At 41.1% G+C, this 15985-nt stretch overlaps 1 protein-coding gene and 1 long non-coding RNA gene across 10 annotated transcripts in view; one reads left to right on the top strand and one right to left on the bottom strand.

The window, feature by feature from the left end:
* The window catches only part of SUSD1 (sushi domain containing 1), a 282806-nt gene that overhangs the window by 84476 nt on the left and 182345 nt on the right, over nt 1–15985 (top strand). For all 9 annotated transcript variants that reach the window (XR_007459116.1, XR_007459114.1, XM_049636099.1 and 6 more), the window contains one exon: nt 1848–2040. Coding sequence is in view for 7 of the 9 variants with exons in the window: in XM_049636099.1 (XP_049492056.1) it covers nt 1848–2040 (193 nt within the window). In the remaining 2 variants the exon portion in view is untranslated. The remainder of the gene's footprint in view (nt 1–1847; nt 2041–15985) is intronic.
* The window catches only part of LOC125927059 (uncharacterized), a 187645-nt gene that overhangs the window by 135121 nt on the left and 36539 nt on the right, over nt 1–15985 (bottom strand). The gene's annotated exons all lie outside the window — the stretch shown is intronic.

Genomic DNA, 15985 nt, shown 5'->3' with positions numbered 1-15985 from the left:
CCATTTATTCATTTTTTGATAGAGTGTGAGTGGGGGAGGAGCAGAGAGAGAGACACACACAGACAGAATCCAAAACAAGCTCCAGGCTCTGAACTGACAGCACAGAGCCCAACGTGGGGCTTGAACTCACAGACCATGAGATCATGACCTGAGCTGAAGTCGGACGCCCAACCGACTGAGCCACCCAGGCGCCCCTACAATATATTTTTAAATAAAATAACTTCAGTATAGAATCATGCATGCAGTGTGATTCAAATTTGTAAACAGAAAGTAATTTTTTGTCTGTAGACTAAACCACGTGGAGTTTAGGATGAGACTGTGTAGAAATGCAGCCTCCATAGTTGTGAGGTCTTCTGCAGCAGATGGCAGCAGCCTGAATGTAGAACTGGTGAAGTCAAGTGTCTGGATTGACCCACTGTGTTTTGCATTTTCTAGAATGGGTAGAATTGAGAACCAATGGGCAAGGGGATTGAGGGTACTGGACAAGAGAATAATTGAAGTAATAGACAGTGGTACCTGAGAGAGTTGGGGAAGACGAGGACTGGGGTGGTAGAATATTGGTAGAAGATCTTGAGTGAGGAAATCTTGGGGGAAGAAATCTCTCTCTTGAGAGAGATGAGGAATAATGGGCAAGTGGTTCAGAAAGATAGGGGCTTGTGAGATCTTGGAGCAACTCAGCGTGACACAGTCTGGGATGTGGCCATGGATATGAGTAGCTAATGTGGAGTGAAGGAACTTTATAACATTGAGCTCAAGGAACTCTGAGGCCAAGTTTTGATGGCTTATTTATAAGGATCTTTAAGTTACCGAAGATAATGGTAGGAATTGAGGAGAGAGGAATCTCCCAAAGCGCCTGGTGTCAGGGTCTTGGATGACTATGGAAGATTGGCAAGGAATGAGGAGGGATGGGGGGTGGTATAGCCAGTGACATTGAGCATCAAAGGAAATACTAAACACAAAGATGACCAGCTGTAGCACACTGATCAAGGGTTTATCATATTACTTCTGGGACCTTCACATATTTTTTTCCTCTTAAATCCCCATATTATACATGCATCTTGGGTTGGCAGTGGGTAGGGTATTATTGGGTTAACAGCGTGCATGATGAATCCATGAACCAAACACTCTTTTATCAGAGCTCTAATAGGAAGGACCAAGTGAAGGACCATTGAACAGTTGCTTTGAATGCATAATTTGGAGGAGTCCTCATAAAGTTAAAAAATTCTATTTTGTGAAGCTTGTCGATGGATTCTTTATGAATGAAAATAAAAGAATTTTGCCCAATAGCTCCAGTGCAGTCTTGTAGTTTTTTTTTTAATTTTAAAGTATTTTTAAAAATGTTTTTAAGTTTATTCATTCATTTTGAGAGAGAAATCATGAGCGGGATTGGGGCAGAGACAGAGGGAGAGAGAGAGAATCCCAAGCAGGTTCTGAGCATGGAGTCCAATGAGGGGCTTGAACCCACAAACCCACTGTCAGATAATGACTTGAGCTGAAGTCAGACACTCAATTGACTGAGCCACCCAGGTGCCCCTCCGGTGCAATCTTCTTTACCTGGGAGGATATCAATGGATTACCTTAGGGTAGCCTATGTTTTGTTCATGTGAGATGCAGTTATGCATTTTAAGCTCTGCCCTATAGCTGGTTGAGGGGGACGTTGAATAGGATAGGTAAGGTAGCTTTGTAAAGTCCATCCTGGTTTAGCTCGCTATGGTATTAAAAATGATTCTAAGTGGGTGAAGACTAATAGAATGAACTTCGTGCTTTATCTCCATTTTGCTTATAGTCTAGATATCTGCAAGCCAACAGGAAATTTAATGCAACACTTTATTTTAATCTCATGACAGTTTAAAGTTCTGGGTCAGAGGTGGTATCTGAATAATTTTTATCATGCCACATCATTTAACTTCACAACGAGGGAACAAGCTCCAGTAGTGTGTTTAGACCTGTACCCAGCAGCGGATTACACAGTGAATATCACTCTACTGGGATCTTCTGAGCAGCACTCAGTGCAAATAACAATGACAACTGCACCAGCAGGTGGGTGTGTGTGTCTTTCTGTTTTGTGGCTCAGGACAAGAGAAATATGTGAATTACACAATGTTGGGAATGCTCATCTGGGAGGCAAGAGCCTTGGGTTCTGTTTCTAATGACCACCAACTTTTTCTGGGCTTCAGAGTGCCTGAATCTTACCACCTACTCCCTTCCCCACAGGGGTTCTGGCTCCTAGAGGGTACAGATCAGGAATGGACTGTGTTATTTAGGGCTCTCTGACAGTGATGGATTGAAAATACCTGTAAGGTCTACTGTCTTTTACCCAAACTTGAAGATAGCTGAGCTCCAAGGGTAGACCATATGGACAACTAGAACCAAATTCCAGGAGATCATGAATGTGAGCCGGGACAAAGAGGCCTTATGACTAGACTGTGTATGAGCGTACGAACCCGACATAGAGAGCAGTGGCCTAATGAAGGTCAGGCTTCTTAGGGAAGGGCCATGTGGCCTTGTGAGGAAGCCAGATAAAGGCCAGCTGTGTCAACTGCACAGCTCTCACTAGTGGGGAGGGTCACAGAATTGTTTTGTTCTTTAATCCATTGGGTTTAACAAATTGATGGGTGGAGAGGCTGCCACCTTTGAAGGAATGCAGTTGAATAGGGTAGATCCTGCCCCTACCTTCCTGATACTTCTCTCCCAGACTAACCATTGTTCTGAGGGAAGAAAAGCAGAATTATGTGATGGTTGTCTAACATTGTGAACTTACTAAATGTCACTAAATTGTACACTTGAAAGTGGTTAATTTCATGTTGTGTGAACTGTACCTCCATTAAAAAAATTTTTTTTTTTTAAATTTATTTTGAGAGAGAGAGAGAGAGAGCTAGAGAGTGAGGAAGGGGCAGAGGGAGAGGGAGAGAGAGAATCCCAAGCAGGCTCCGGTGGTGACAGCACAGAGCCTGATGCAGGGCTCGATCCCACTAACCGTGAGATCATGACCTGAGCCAAGCTCAAGAGTTGGATGCTTAACTGACTGAGCCATCCAGGCACCCCATTATTCCCATTTCATAGACAAAGATCATGAGGCGCAGAGAAGTTAAACAGTTTGTCCAAGACCACAAACCTAGTGATTTGAACACAGCAGTCTGGCTCCAGGGCCCTCATTCTTAACCAGAAATTCCACTGTTTCTCACTAATTATTTAGTTATTCTTTTTTTTTTTAACGTTTATTTATTTTTGAGACAGAGACAGAACATTAACAGGGGAGGGGCAGAGAGAGAGGGAGACACAGAATCGGAAACAGGCTCCAGGCTCTGAGCCATCAGCCCAGAGCCCGACGCGGGGCTCGAACTCACAGACCGTGAGATCGTGACCTGAGCTGAAGTCGGACGCTTAACCAACTGAGCCACCCAGGGTCCCCTAGTTATTCAAAAGAAAAAAGCAAAATTATGCTCTATGAACCCAGTGCATAGTCAGTCCAGACCCACCTTACTTTTTGCCAAGCTTGGACCGTGAACAAAAACTTCCAATGATGCATAAATGCATTCATTTAATGCATGTTTATTTCTTACCTACTATGTGTCAGGCAGGTTCTAATAGCTGACATCATAGCAGCGATAAAACAGTCCCAGCTGTCATGGAGTGGGAGTCAGGAGGTCAGGATAGTGAGAGATAAACAAGTAAGGGAATAAATCAGATGTTAAGTGGGGCCTAGTGTTAAAATGAATAAAGCATGGCAAAGGGAGTGACAATGAATGGTCAGGGAAGGCCTCTATTATAAAGTGACATTTAAGCACAGATCTGGAGGAAGTGAGGGAGTAAGCCATGCGTAAGGAGGACGCCAAGTGACAAAGTCTTGAGAGAGGCATGTCCTTGACATGTTCTAGGAACATCAAGGAAGCTAATATGGCTGGAGCAGGGTGAGCTGGAGAAAGTGGTAAGAGGTGAGGTCTAAACTGTAGCCTTAATATAATCAGGGTCCCATGGTGTCAAATTCAGAAAGTAAGTCCATTGTTACCTTCTCCTTACAAGGTGGATCCCAAATTACCGTTGGTAAGTATAATCTAGCACGTGATCTTTCAGCCTCTATAGGTTCCCAAGCAATTTGGAGTCCACCACTTGTGAATTTGAACTTAGTTTGGGAAATGGTCTCTTCTCATAAAGTTACTTGGATTCTGACAGTAGTCTTGCCATATGTTTTTGTGGGGAGGGAAATCCTCTTCTGTGGAAAATTTTAGAACTTTGCCACGGTGGCTCCAGGTCTTTCTTGGTGCCCACCTCAAGTATTTAGCACCTTTTCATTTTCATGTCTCCTTCAGGCCCTGTTTCTATCCATCGCTGAAGATCTTTATCTCTAGTGAAGGATCCTCCCTGCTTTGTGGGAAGAGTACCCCACAGTATAGTGGGAGGAATAGTAGGAAAGTCTTCAAATGAATTGCACTGTCTTGCATGCCTCCTTCACCGTTGCAGTTTCCTGCCCTTTTCTCTCAATTTCTCTTTCCCCAGAAAGATCTTGAGAATCGTTTTAGTTCTGAGCTCCTGGGGTTCGTATTACTGAATGCCTTGCCTCTGAGTGCTGCTTCGTGGTTAGGAGTTTTTGCATTTGTCGCCTGGAGAATTATCCTTAGCTGATCCTTGAGCTGCTTTGAGTTTCTGGAACTTGTGATTTCACTGGTCTAATGAGGTCCAGGAAGTGCCCTAGGTTAGTGGTGTTCACCCAGGCCCCACCTTTCCTTAGAACTGACTTTTTAAAGACTCAGCTGCCTGCACTTCCTTAGTGGGCACTGCAGCAGCCCTTCCGGCCACCAGTTCCTTTTCTGCAGGGGGTAAGCCTCCAGCATCAGTTCCCTCTGATGATGCCCACTGTAGGCTTTCAACCTGCTTTTTCCCACTTCTCTATCCCCAGGTCTGGCCAATTCCTTTTGCTAGTTGTTAGTACTTTCCTTCCCTATATTTCCCTTTTGTTTTCACATTTAGATTTTTGTTCTACTGACATACTACTTTGGATTTGGCCAGTGAAGTCTCCATTGAGAGAGAATGATGCCAGAGAGTTCTGGATCTGCCAGCATCATCCCGTGCTCAAATAAATCCTGCTCACCTTTAATGTCATTAGGAGGTACATATTTCTGTTCAGTGCAACCTATAACCCAGGCCTGGGTCTGATCAACTGTCCTTCTCCCTGGATCCTCCCTAGTGCACCTGTTTTTCTGTTCCTTCTTCCTCAAGTTCTAATTCCTTGCACTGCCCAGGCAGGTGTCCGTAGAGCCTGTGCTATACCTGCTGTTCCAGCTACATGAACAATGAATGCTACTTGAAACTAATTTAATAGTGCATGAAAAATTCACTGATTTTTCTAGTCATTCTCTTCTTTTACAAAAAAATTTTTTTGAATATTTTTTTACTTTTGAGAGAGAGAGAGAGAGAGAGAGAGAGAGAGAGAGAGAGAGAAAGCTGGGGAGGGGCAGAGAGAGAGGGAGACACAGAATCTGAAGCAGGCTCCAGGCTCTGAGCTGTCAGTACAGAGCCCAATGTGGGACTCGAACTCATGAACTGTGAGTTCATGACCTGAGCTGAAGTTGGACACTTAACCAACTGAGCCACCCAGGTGCCCCTAGTCATTCTCTTCTTAAATATGTCCACATTTTCTATTTTTTTAAAGTTTATTTAGTATTTATTTTGAGAGAGAGAACACATGCGCACACATGAGTTGGGAAGGGACAGAGAGAGAGGGAGAGAGAGAATCCCAAACAATGTCTGTGCTGCCAGCACAGAGCTTGACGTGGGGCTCATTCTCACAAACCATGATATCATGACCTGAGCCAAAATCAAGAGTCAGATGCTTAACTGACTGAGCCACCCAGGTGCCCCAGTATGTCCACATTTTCTCTAACTACATAGCATCACAATTCTAGTTATTGAGGAGTTTCCCATTAATGCTGACCCTGCCTTCCCTATTTAAAATGCTAAGAAGACCCCTCTTGATAGAATGATACCCCAATCTGGGCACCTGTTGGGGCAGGTGTCATTTTCTTCTGTCTGCCAAAGGAGTCCTTCTCTTCTTATCCTTGATGATCTTGAGCCACCATCCCCAACCTAGTAAATATCCCAATCTTTTCTAGACTCTTTAGAACAGTTACATTTGGATGCATTTCCTCATCCTTATCATATTTTTTCTAGCTGGACCAACAGGATTTCAAATTTTCTTCACCTTGATGTGATTTCCTTCACTTTACTTCATTCTCTCCTAATCTTGTCTTGTGTGTAAGAACAAAATCTGTTTTGTAAACTGATTTCATTCCTTTTTTTTTTTTGAGACTTGGCAAATCTCATTTCTAGAAACAGAGGAGTCTAGGCCTATATCTTTTATGATTCCTTCTTGGCACTGGAGTTTGTAATGATCCCACTGGATTTTATCTACTTTAATGCAAGAAAAATCATTGCTGTAGAATCCCCAGTCTGAGTCTCTGTGATAACATAAGAATAACTAAAGAACTTATTAAAACACAGGTGCCTGGGCTGTACCCTAGAGGTTCAGATTCAGTAGTTCTGGAGTGGGGACATCAGATTTTCGTTTCTGGCAGGCTCCCAGGCCTCGGTGGTGCTCCTAGTCCACATTGTGAGTAGCACTGCTCTGACTGTATAGACCTTAGCTACTCCTGGGTAATTTAAAGGCCCTTTCTTGAATGTAAAGATGTGGTAAAGTGATAGAAAGGAAAAAAAAAAAGTAGCCAAAGATAACTCAGTGTGCTCATGCCTAAGAACTCGTGTTGAAGTTTTTCCTGGTTTGTGAAGTTTTCCTGATAATGGAGTATCTACCTCCTCTATTCCTGCAGTTTCAGCGACAGAGACTTGAGAGTCTCCATTTTCCCCCATGGTACTTTGCTCCCCCGTGATAGCTCTTGTCTTTATATAAACTCAGGGTCCAGTCAGTGTATCTACATTTTGCATTTGGGAGAGACTGAATCTTACCCCTTCTTTCCATAGAATGACAAATAAGAAATATCAACTTTATTGCCTGGGCCAATTCCCAGATAACTACCTCCAACACAGAGTTTCCAATAAAAGTTATATTAGAGAATGAAGCTTAGGTATGTGGCCAAATGGAGCTTCCTACTCCTGTTTCCTCCAGAAGTATGGGCAATTGGATCTGCAAAGGACCCTCCCCTGGCTTAGTCCGAGCTAAGGGCAATGGGTGAAGTCTGGTTAGTTGCCTCTTGGAGACTGGAGATATATGTGCCCCTTGCACCTGAGAACAGGCAGGTCCCAGAAACCAAGAATCTGCGTCTTGTTTGGGCTGTGACCTGTGATATATGAACTCCACCCACTAGGAAATGTGACCCAAAGAATGGTAGTGTCTTACCAGTGAGATTACATATTTATTGTTCCATCCTTGAGGATTAGTGAGTAGGGAGTGGAGACAGACCACAATTGTCTTTCCTTTTGTGGAAATGGAAGACAGGTAAATAGCAACCTTTAACACACTTGAGCAAAGTTATTGATGTCTGCAATGTTAGAGGGTTGAACAGGAAAGTTCTATTCTAGTTCTAGGAGTCTATGTTAGGAAAGCAATTTTAGGTTCCTTCAAATTCATTTATTTCAACATTTAAATTTCTTTCTTTTCTTTGTTTGTTTGTTTGTTTCTTTCTTTCTTTCTTTCTTTCTTAATTTTGGAGAAAGAGAGGGGCTCTTAAGTGGCTCGTCTGACTTCAGCTCAGGTCATCATCTTGTGGTGCCTGGGTTTGAGCCCCACGTCGGGCTCCGTGCTGACAGCTGGGAGCCTGGAGCCTGCTTCAGATTCTGTGTCTCCTTTTCTCTCTCTACCCCTCCTCCACTTGTGTGCTCTTTCTCTCTCTCTCTCACTCTCTCAAAAATAAATGAACATTTAAAAAAAATAAAAATAATTTTGGAGAGAGAGAGAGACAGATTGTGAGTGAGGGAGAGGGGCAGAGGGAGAAAGAGAAAGGCTCAGTTCCATGACTCTGAGATCATGACCTGAGCTGAAATCAAGAGTTGGATGCTCAACTGACTGATCCACCGGGTGCCCCTCAACATCCAAATTTCTTGAACAATTTATTTACCATTATTATTTAATTTATCCAATTTTGTATTCTTATTGATACAAACAACTTATTCGTATAGTAAGAATTTCATTATTATTTGTGTCAAACATTTTTCTTGTTTTATAGTTTCTTTTAATTTTGTTTATGGTGTTTTTGACATATAAAAGTTTTAGATTTTATGCAGTCAGTACTATTGATCTTTTCCTTTGTGATTTATTACATTAATATTAAACATAGAATTTTTTATGGGGCGCCTAGGTGGCTTAGTCAGTAAGCATCTGACTTTGGCTCAGGTCATAGTCTCACGGTTCGTGAGTTCAAGTCCCATGTCAGGCTCTGTGCTAACAGCTCAGAGCCTGGAACCTGCTTCAGATTCTGTGTCTCCCTCTCTCTCTGCCCCTCCCCTGCTTGCATTCTGTCTCTCGTTCTCAAAAATAAACATTAAAAATTTTTTTTTAAACATAGAATTTTTTAAACAAAAGAGTATTACTTATATCCCATCTTGGTTTTCTAGGAAAAACTTTAAGTGACCTGCCTGGATATAGAAAATAAAATGAGTTAGATATGTAAGCTAAAGAAGAATGAAAACAAAGTCAGGGGCATAACAAAGTATGTAGGAATAAGGTTGGTCTAATCCATATCCTTACAACCTATTTGTTCATTCGTGGCTCATAAATTTAGGTTTAGTTTTCGACCCATCCAATCAGAAAGGGAGCCATTACATTGTCCTTCAGGTAACAACAAGGCTGTGTTTCTCGGGAGAGGTACAAGTTTTTTCAACAATGTGATCAGATGGGAATTCCAATTCTAGGGGTTTCATAAGTAGTGAAATGTAAAGCAGCATTTTAAGAGGATTTTATGAGGCTGTTTCTTTTATTGCGCGTCAGCATGGCTCATATTGAAGGAAAGCACAGTTCAGTGTGGAGTGGACAAGGAAAGATGCCTTAAAAGTGCCTGTGCTCTGATGATCTGGCTTGATTCAGGGGAGGATTAGATTATTTTAGATTATGAGGAGGAATGACTGGAGTCCATGTGTCCTAAATATTTTTCTCAACGCAGATCTGATACATGGTAGGTGTCACTGAGCTTCAGACTGTTCTGTCTCATCAGTACTGAGGAGGCAGTGGTTCTGGGTTGAATCACAGGGGTCTGTGCCTGAACAGAAGGCTGCCCACCTCTGGTAGAAGATTGAGCCTGTGGAGCTGAACCAAGGGAATTGTTTGAATTTGCCCTGCACAGTTGAATGAGTGATTGAACTCCCCAAATTTCTCTCCACATAATATGATCACATACTTTTAGCCTGCAAATTTCAGGGTAGGTGTAACCAGATACCAAATTTGCCTTAAGAAAAATTTCAACAAAGTGACTGTAAAACTCCCCACTTTGAACAGATTTATATCTTCTTGTTCCTTCTAAGATAAAATGCAGAATGTACATCAAGGACAACTAAAGGATGATAAGATGATACCACTGTCTATAGAACAGTTATAAAAATAGTGATTTTGTTTTCAAAATAGTTGATGCTTAGCCATTCTTTCTGACACTATTTCCCTTGCAAAGCCAACTGTCCATTTAGACTGCTCCTAATTAGTGTTTTAAAAACTATAATGTTTATGAATAAGAGATTTTTTTTTAATGTTTATTTTTGAAGGAGAGAAAGACAGTATAAGTGGGGGAGGGGCAGAGAGAGAGAGAGAGAGAGAGAGAGAGGGAGGGAGGGAGGGAGGGAGGGAGACCCAGAATCTGAAGCAGGCTCCAAGCTCTGAGCTGGCAGCATGAGCCTGACACGGGGCTCGAACTCACAAACTGCGAGATCATGACTTGGGCCGAACCCGGACGCTTAACCGACTGAGCCACCCAGGTGTCCCTGAATAACATATTTCTTTTTGTTGTTGTTGTTGTTGTTGTTGTTCTCTTTAGCAGAGGAGTACATGCACTCAGTTACTTCTAAAATACTGTTGGTACATTTTCTAAAAAACAAAAAGAGGGAAACAGTATAGTCTTCCCTGTATTGCCTGGTAGAAAACCATGACTGTTAAGGTGGCTTATTTTATCTTTAAAATCTTATTTATTTATTTTAGAGAGAGAAAGCATGATTGGTGGAGAGGGGTGAGGGGCAGAGGGAGAGAGAGAGAATCTCGAGCAGGCTCCATGCTCAGCATGATGGAGCCTGATGCGGGTCTCGATCCCATGACCCTGGGATCATGACCTGAGCTGAAATCAAGAGTCAGATGCTCAACTGACTGAGTCACCCAGGCGCCCCTGTTAAGGTGGTTTATGATTTAAGTTTTCTAACAGCACACATAATTTGAGATCTGTGTTGACCTTATAAAACTTCCCCCATAACTGATTCCTATTTACAGAATTGAAGTCCAAACAAAAGGTAAAAAAATTTAACATTGTTTCTGACAGTTTCCTTCAAAATGATAAATATTATAACAGTATTCTCTGGTAGGAGAGTTATGTCTGAAGTCTTTCTGCCTCTTTTGTAAACCATCAGCCTGAGAAGCTCATACTTGGCAGCTGGTCAAGCCAAAAAATGGCGTGTATTTTGAACAGAATACCCAATCATTTGCAATATGCCAAAAATGGGGAAAGTAAATGGTATTCTGTCCTTTCCTTTCCTTTCCTTTCCTTTCTTCTTCTTCTTTTTTTTTTTTTTTTTTTGAGATAGAGTGCTCGAATGGGTAGGGACAGAGAGAGAGAGAGAGAGAGAGAGAGAGAGAGAAGGAAAATCCCAAACAGGGTCCGCACTGTCAACGCATAGCCCGATGTAGGGCTCAAACTCCCAAACCGTGAGATCATGACCTGAGCTGAAGTCGGACACTTAACTGACTGAGCCACCCAGGTGCCCCAATGGTTGTTTCATTGTAAAATAATATAATGACATTGTAGATCCAGCTTGGTGGTATCATACCCATGGAGTAAATAAAGATGAATAGGTTATTTAACATTGGAGTGCTTCACTAAATGGGTCCTCAATGGCTTTGGAGGCATTGGGTTCATCTTACTCTTTTCAGGACTTCCACATTCTTTTTTTTTTTTTTTAATTTTTTTTTAACATTTATTTATTTTTGAGACAGAGAGAGACAGAGCATGAACGGGGAAGGGTCAGAGAGAGGGAGACACAGAATCCAAAACAGGCTCCAGGCTCCGAGCCGTCAGCACAGAGCCTGACGTGGGGCTCGAACTCATGGACCGTGAGATCATGACCTGAGCCGAAGTCGGCTGCCCAACCGACTGAGCCACCCAGGCGCCCCAGGACTTCCATATTCTAGTCATGTATACACAGACTTCAAGACTGCTGTCTCCTAGGCTGAAATCAGAGAAAAGATCACTTACTCCTTAGTCTAAAATGTCCATTAATACAATGCAAAGGAAAGCTAACTACAGTATATTCTTTTTTATTTCATTTCCTTTAACTTTTAAATTTTGGTATGATTTCAAATTTCTCTCTCTCTCTCTCTCTCTCTCTCTCTCTCTCTCTCTCTCATAGCCCCCCTACACCCCTCCCCACCCCAATTCTCTCTTCCTGAAATAAATCCTACTTGGTTATGGTGTATTTGTTTCTTCTGTGGTGTTGAATTGTTTCCACTAATATTTTCTTCAGCATTTTTGCGCCAGTATTCATGAGTGATACTGGTTTATAGTTTTCTCTCTATCTTGTACCATCTTTATCAGGTTTAGGCATTAGTATTTTCTTTGCTTCATAAAAAGAATTTGAAAGATTTCCTTCATCATTATGCCCTTCATCATTTGAAGGGTTTCCCTCTTTGTTACAATTCGCATAGCATTTGGACTATCTGGTCTTGGATGGTTAGGTAGAATTTCCCCTCGAAACAGTCCAGGCATGGGGCTTTTCCATGGGGGTAGTTCCTTGATAACTGCCTCAGTTTTTTGCTTATGGAAAATGGTCTGTTTAAACTTTTTACGTCTAATGGGGTCAGTTTTAGAAAACTGTATTTTCCTAGGAAGTGCCCATTTTCTCTGTTTTTAAATTTATTTGCAGAGTGGTCTGAAAAGTAGTTTCATTTAACCGTTTGAATTTTCTTCTGTTTCAATGAGTATTTCTCCCTCTATTTGTATTTTCTTCCTTTTTTTGTAGATTAAGTTAGCTAGTAGTTGGTCTCTTATTTTAAAAAAGCCAAGGTTTTGTTTTATTAATTAGATCTGTTTTCTTTATAGCCTGTGGGCCACATCTCGCCTGTTGCCTGTTTCTATAATAAAATTTTATTGGACACAAAAGGCCGAGCCTTTTATTTACATAATGTCTATGGCTGCTTTTGTGCTACAAAGACAGAGTTGAGTAGTTGTGACAGAACTGGACCAGAAACTTTTTACAAAGATAGTTACAATCTGACCCTCTATAGAAACAAGTTGCTAGGGGTTCGTGGGTGGCTCAGTCGGTCAAGCATCTGACGCGTCTGACTCTTGATCTCAGCTCAGGTCTTGATCTCAGGGTTGTGAGTTCAAGCCCCAGGCTCAGCGCTGGGTGTAAAGCTCTGAAGTTGTTGACCCATGCTCAACTGCATCATTAATTTCTGCTTTCATATTTATTATATTCCTTCTTATGCTTTCTTTTGCTTTATAAAGGTGGTTGCATTTTATCTTCATTGTGAATTGTGGTTTTTTGCATTAAAAAGTGTTCTTTGTCATATTTAACGCTTTTTTTTACTTGAACTCTACTTATGTGAGGATTGCAACCCCGACTTTCTAACGGTTTCCATTTGTCTGCTATACTATTGTCCATCATGTTATATTTAGTCTTTCTGAATCACTTGGTTTTAGGTGTCCCTCTGGTACCCAGCATATAGTTAGATCTTGTGTATATGGAATATTATATGTATATAAACTTTATTTTTATTATTTTTATTTATTTATTTTGAGAGAGTGTGCGAGTGTGCACTGTCAGTGCAGAGCCCAACGCACGGCTTGAACCCACAAACCACGAGATCGCGACCTGAGCCGAAGTCAGACACTTAACCGACTGAGCCACCCAGGCACCCCTATATGTATATACATTTTAAAACTCTCTATGGCCTTGATACTTGATAGTTTTGGCTGGATATAAAATTCTTGGTTCACATTTCTTGATTTGAGTTTTCGTAAAATTCAGTTCTTTGGTTGCCTTGCTTTTTAGTAGCTTTTGAGAAGTCTGATGCCACTTAATTCTGTTGCCTTTGGATCTTATTTATTTCCTTGAGTGAAGATGCTGAGGAGTTTTTCTTTATCTTTTTTTTTTAAATTTTTTATTTTTAACGTTTATTCATTTTTGAGAGACAGAGAGAGACAGAGCATGAGCAGGGAAAGGGCAGAGAGAGGGAAACACAGAATCTGAAACAGGCTCCAGGCTCTGAGCTGTCAGCACAGAGCTTGACACAGAGCTTGAACTCACGGCCTGTGAGATCATGACCTGAGCTGAAGTTGGACGCTCAACCAACTGAGCCACGCAGGTGCCCCTCTTTATCTTTAAGGTGTAATAATTTTATTTGGCTAAGTCTTAGATTTGATTGTTCTGGATGAGCTTTCTCAGGTATAGAGTGGGACCTTTCAGTATTTATATTCAGATCTTTTGATTTTTGTAAACTTATCCTGGATTATAGTTTTAAATATTCTGCTTTAACATTCTTTTTCTTTTAGAGACTTCAATTATACATATGTTGGATCTCTGCTTATATTCTGTTTCAACCACTTGAATTTTGCTCCTTGCTACTTCTTTTTAATATCATTTTTTTTTCTTTTTGTTTGGTTTCCTGTATTTCTTCAATGCCCCTTATTAATTTTTTATTCTAATCCTTCTTTGGGTCTGACGACATTTTAGCTTTATTTCTGATACAGATTTGTCTTTTCCTTTTGCTTGTTTCCTGAGTTCAGTCACTTTTGTCTCATTTTCTGCCTGCTTTGTGTCTATTTCTGTTCTTAGTTTTTGAATTTCTGACCCATAGTGCTTATTTGAGGATATTTATTTCAATTAATTGTGTCACAGGGTTTTTTTTTTTTTTAATTCTAGTTTGGGGGTTATTTAAAAATTGTAGTTTTTCATAAGCTGAAATATTTTGATTATCACATTCTTATCTTTCTTTTCTTTTCTTTTTTTTTTTTTTAATTTTTTTTTTTCAACGTTTTTTATTTATTTTTGGGACAGAGAGAGACAGAGCATGAACGGGGGAGGGGCAGAGAGAGAGGGAGACACAGAATCGGAAACAGGCTCCAGGCTCCGAGCCATCAGCCCAGAGCCTGACGCGGGGCTCGAACTCACGGACCGCGAGATCGTGACCTGGCTGAAGTCGGACACTTAACCGACTGCGCCACCCAGGCGCCCCTCTTTCTTTTCTTTTCTAAATGAACACTGCTTTTGTATATTAATTATATAACATTGGTAGTTTAGAATGGTTAATAATATTTCTAGGTTAAGAGTGCCCTCTTCTGTTACTCAATGAAGTGCAGTTTCTTTAAAGGATATTTTTGTTGTTTTTTTGGTGAGTGTGGGGATGAGTTATATATTGTTTTATTTTGGGGTTCCCTTTTGTCTTGTAGGATCTTACATTCCCCCCTTGCTTTTTCTCATCACTGCTTCGTCTCCCCAGGACACCAATTCTTTCCACTGAATCATCTTCTTTCCCAGAAGCGATGCCTTTTTCATGCCAATACCTGAAGTGTCCTAGACTTTCACCCTTTGCTTGTAGACAGTCCTGTGGTACACAAGATTTTCCTTTCAGTATTTTCACACTGAAAATGGAATTTCTCCTTCTGGGAGTGAATCTAGCTCACGTTCAGGCCCCTCATTTCCCTCTTCTCTTTTCCCTGCTCTTTCAGAGCCCCCTACTTTCTACAGTGACTTGTGGGAGGTTGAGAGATAGCTTTGCTGGAATTTGGCATTTATTCTATTAAAAGGCAACTTAAAGTTTCTTATATTCTCTGTCTTCTGGTTAGTATGACAGCACTGGTTTTATGTTGATTTGTTTGTTCTTGTTGATCTGAAGAATATTTTCGGAAAGGTGTTGAGAGATTTGGATATAACTGGCCACCATTATCATTGAACAAATTGCAGCACTAATCTAGAATAAATTCTCAAGTGCTAACTTTTCCACCCCCATATCTTTGCTCATTCTCGCTCTTCTACGTGGAACCCCCGCCCCTTTTTTATTTAGTTCCTAATATTCCCATCCCCCCTTCTTCTACAGTCTCTCCAACTGAAAATAAATTTTCTTTCTGAATTCCTATACTCTGCTCCAGGGAAGTATGTGTAATAGTTTGGCACACTCTGGAGTCAGACTATCCAACTCAAATCTCAGATCTCTTACTCTTTGTATGCCTTTGGGCAAATTACTTAAACCTTTATGTGCCTAAATTGCTTTAACTGTAAAAATGGGAGTAGCAATACCTATATCATGGGTTTGTTGTGAAAATAAGTGGGTTATGGGGAACCAGCACAATACCTGACTCACAACAAGCATCTGTGAGATGTTAACTATTATTTAAATTTACTTTATGACATTTATTATATATGCCCTTATATTTTTATTATACAGATATAGGGTATAACTCTCTTTCTAGATTAAATACATGTTAAGGGCAGAAACCGTGTCTCTCAGTTCAGTGGGGGCAATAGACAGAATCAATAATAATACAGTGCATAACGTGTAATTGAGGTATTTGCAGGTACTATGGGGGCACAGAGGAAGTAATGACTGGTTTTGCCCAGAGTTGCTCCCTCACATTACTGAAGCAGAAACAAAGTTTCAAAGAAGTTGATGAACTAGGAACCAACTCTTCTCTTCTGTGAGGCATTCTTGCAGGTCTGGTTTTTCAACTGCAGGATTCTTGATTAGGTTGGCCTTCTGGGTGGGGAAGGGAGAGAAAGAGTAGGCAGAGTGACCACTAAAAATGAAGCAGGGAAGGAATATTGGTATGAGGGACAGGGCATGTACTTG

This window comes from Panthera uncia, chromosome D4 (assembly GCF_023721935.1).
Source record: "Panthera uncia isolate 11264 chromosome D4, Puncia_PCG_1.0, whole genome shotgun sequence".
Taxonomy (NCBI): Eukaryota; Metazoa; Chordata; class Mammalia; order Carnivora; family Felidae; genus Panthera; species Panthera uncia.
This window is presented reverse-complemented; position numbering and strand designations above follow the sequence as displayed.